General features: G+C 46.8%; 1 protein-coding gene across 1 annotated transcript; it reads right to left on the bottom strand.

Annotated features, from left to right (window-relative positions):
• Positions 1 to 347: 347 nt before the first annotated feature.
• Positions 348 to 1,328, bottom strand: LOC115188461 (monocyte to macrophage differentiation factor 2). Its single transcript, XM_029747333.1, has 3 exons — positions 1,173 to 1,328; positions 894 to 963; positions 348 to 705 (listed from the first exon to the last, which is right to left on the bottom strand). Exons 1-3 carry the CDS (start codon positions 1,298 to 1,300, stop codon positions 523 to 525), a joined length of 381 nt encoding a protein of 126 aa, XP_029603193.1. The 5' UTR covers positions 1,301 to 1,328; the 3' UTR covers positions 348 to 522.
• Between the last annotated feature and the right edge of the window lie 1,953 nt (positions 1,329 to 3,281).

A 3,281-nucleotide genomic window follows, 5' to 3' on the forward strand; every position in this document is an offset into this window, starting at 1 on the left:
GTGACATAATTTAAAGTGGCTAGTGATAAATTTATTACATCAATTTTTTATTATTAAAGTGGCTGGAGATGAGTCAGTATGTTGGCAGCAGCCACTCAGTGTTAGTGATGGCTGTTTAACAGTCTGATGGCCTTGAGATAGAAGCTGTTTTTCAGTCTCTCGGTCCCAGCTTTCATGCACCTGTACTGACCTCGCCTTCTGGATGATAGCAGGGTGAACAGGCAGTGGCTCGGGTGGTTGTTGTCCTTGATGATCCTTCTGGTAGTTCATTGATTCCTGTCTCTAATTGGACAGAGATCCTTCTGGTATTTAATTGATTCCTGTCTCTAATTGGACAGAGATTCCTGTCTCTAATTGGACAGAGATCCTTCTGGTAGTACATTGATTCCTGTCTCTAATTGGACAGAGAAAGAGATCATTCTATTACTACTACAACTAATAATAAACAGTCAGACCAGATCACTGTTTAGCTAGCACCACGTTAGGTGTGTGTTTGTGTGTGTGTGTGTGTGTGTGTGTGTCTCAGTGTCCAGGTGTGTACAGGTGTCTCCAGATAGCGTAGTAGTGTGTAGCTGCTCCCATGGCAACGAACAGGTGCCAGATGGCGTGAGCGAATGGGACGACTCCATCGCTCTTAAAGAAGGCCACACCCACTACATAGAAAATCCCGCCCACCGCCAGCTCACACAAACCTGCCGTGTCCGCCTGCAACACACACACACACACACACACACACACACACACACACACACACACACACACACACACACACACACACACACACACACACACGGTCAGGGCTTAGGGGATAAACTACTTTGAAAATTGGAACATTGACTTTAGGTAAATGTTTCTGGACGATCAATTGGTGTGTGTGTGTGTGCGTGTGTTACCATGGACAGGATGACCAGTGCAGGCCCCGCCCCCATGGCCACGTATCCTAGTAACTCCACCAGTTTATACCTGCAGGGAGTGACATCACCTCAGATCATTAACGTCAGGGATAGTGGTGTGCGTGTGTTAGTGTGTGTGTGTGTGTGTGTGAGTGCGTGTGCGAGTGCGAGTGTGTGTGTGTGTGTGTGTGTGTGTGTGTGTGTGTGTGTGTGTGTGTGTGTGTGTGTGCGCGCATGCGTGTGCGCGTGTGTGCGTGTGTGCGTGTGTGTGTGTGGTACCTCTCGTGGAAGTAGAAGACATATGTGGAGCCGATAACTGCCATGATCCAGATAATCCACCGCATGTGACATGACCACGGACCCAACTCCCTCAGCATTAACCTGCAAACACCCAACTCCCTCAGCATTAACCTGGAAACACCCAACTCCCTCAGCATTAACCTGGAAACACCCAACTCCCTCAGCATTAACCTGGAAACACCCAACTCCTCAGCATTAACCTGGAAACACCCAACTCCCTCAGCATTAACCTGGAAACACCCAACTCCCTCATTATTAACCTGGAAACACCCAACTCCCTCAGCATTAACCTGGAAACACCCAACTCCCTCAGCATTAACCTGGAAACACCCAACTCCCTCAGCATTAACCTGGAAACACCCAACTCCCTCAGCATTAACCTGGAAACACCCAACTCCCTCAGCATTAACCTGGAAACACCCAACTCCCTCAGCATTAACCTGGAAACACATGACCATGGACCCAACTCCCTCAGCATTAACCTGGAAACACATGGCCATGGACCCAACTCCCTCAGTATTAACCTGGAAACACATGACCCAACTCCCTCAGCATTAATCTGGAAACACAAGACCATGGACCCAACTCCCTCAGCATTAACCTGGAAACACATGACCATGGACCCAACTCCCTCAGTATTAACCTGGAAACACATGACCCAACTCCCTCAGCATTAACCTGGAAACACATAACCCAACTCCCTCAGCATTAATCTGGAAACACATGACCATGGACCCAACTCCCTCAGCATTAACCTGGAAACACCCAACTCCCTCAGCATTAACCTGGAAACACCCAACTCCCTCAGCATTAACCTGGAAACACATGACCATGGACCCAACTCCCTCAGCATTAACCTGGAAACACATGACCATGGACCCAACTCCCTCAGCATTAACCTGGAAACACATGACCATGGACCCAACTCCCTCAGTATTAACCTGGAAACACCCAACTCCCTCAGCATTAACCTGGAAACACATGACCATGGACCCAACTCCCTCAGTATTAACCTGGAAACACATGGCCATGGACCCAACTCCCTCATTATTAACCTGGAAACACATGACCATGGACCCAACTCCTCAGCATTAACCCTGGAAACACATGACCATGGACCCAACTCCCTCAGTATTAACCTGGAAACACATGACCATGGACTCAGGTACGGGGAGCTTCATATGGAAGGTGTGTGACCGTGGGATTGGTGGAATAAGTGGGTGTAACATCAGCGCTCTGTGATTGGTCAGACAGTTTTGATTGAGCGACGTTTTTTGTTTGTTAACGCGTTTTCATTGGTCAGTTCCTGTGTAGCGATATGATGCTTCGTTTACGTTGCAGGTTAGGAGAATTAACGTAGCAGGTTAAGAGAATTAACGTACTGTAGCAGGTTAGGAGAATTAACGTAGCAGGTTAGGAGAATTAACGTAGCAGGTTAGGAGAATTAACGTAGCAGGTTAGGAGAATTAACGTGGCAGGTTAGGAGAATTAACGTAGCAGGTTAGGAGAATTAACGTAGCAGGTTAGGAGAATTAACGTAGCAGGTTAGGAGAATTAACGTAGGAGGTTAGGAGAATTAACGTAGCAGGTTAGGAGAATTAACGTAGCAGGTTAGGAGAACTAACGTAGCAGGTTAGGAGAATTAACGTAGCAGGTTAGGAGAATTAACGTAGCAGGTTAGGAGAACTAACGTAGCAGGTTAGGAGAATTAACGTGGCAGGTTAGGAGAATTAACGTAGCAGGTTAGGAGAATTAACTTAGCAGGTTAGGAGAATTAACGCAGCAGGTTAGGAGAATTAACGTAGCAGGTTAGGAGAATTAACGCAGCAGGTTAGGAGAATTAACGTAGCATGTTAGGAGAATTAACGTAGCAGGTTAGGGAGAACTAACGTAGCAGGTTAGGAGAATGAGGTTAAGTTTAGGAAAAGGGTTAGGCTTAGCTAAAATGCTCTCACAGGCGCAGCCAAAAAACGTTATTGAGTGGCAACAAATCTGCCCAATTAGCGGTTTGATTTTCCATACTCCCTCTCCTGTTGATATGCCCATTTATGTTGACATATACACACATATACACACACACACACACAC

This window comes from Salmo trutta, unplaced genomic scaffold (genome assembly GCF_901001165.1).
Source record: "Salmo trutta unplaced genomic scaffold, fSalTru1.1, whole genome shotgun sequence".
In the NCBI taxonomy this organism is placed as follows: Eukaryota; Metazoa; Chordata; class Actinopteri; order Salmoniformes; family Salmonidae; genus Salmo; species Salmo trutta.

Bases quoted from the DNA above. Each gene is read 5' to 3' on its own strand.
- LOC115188461 (XM_029747333.1), bottom strand. From the start codon at position 1,300: ATGCTGAGGGAGTTGGGTGTTTGCAGGTTAATGCTGAGGGAGTTGGGT. The intron at 964-1,172 runs GTACCACACACA...CACTCCCTGCAG, and splicing joins GTCTTCTACTTCCACGAGAG to GTATAAACTGGTGGAGTTAC. The intron at 706-893 runs GTAACACACGCA...TGTGTGTTGCAG, and splicing joins CACTGGTCATCCTGTCCATG to GCGGACACGGCAGGTTTGTG.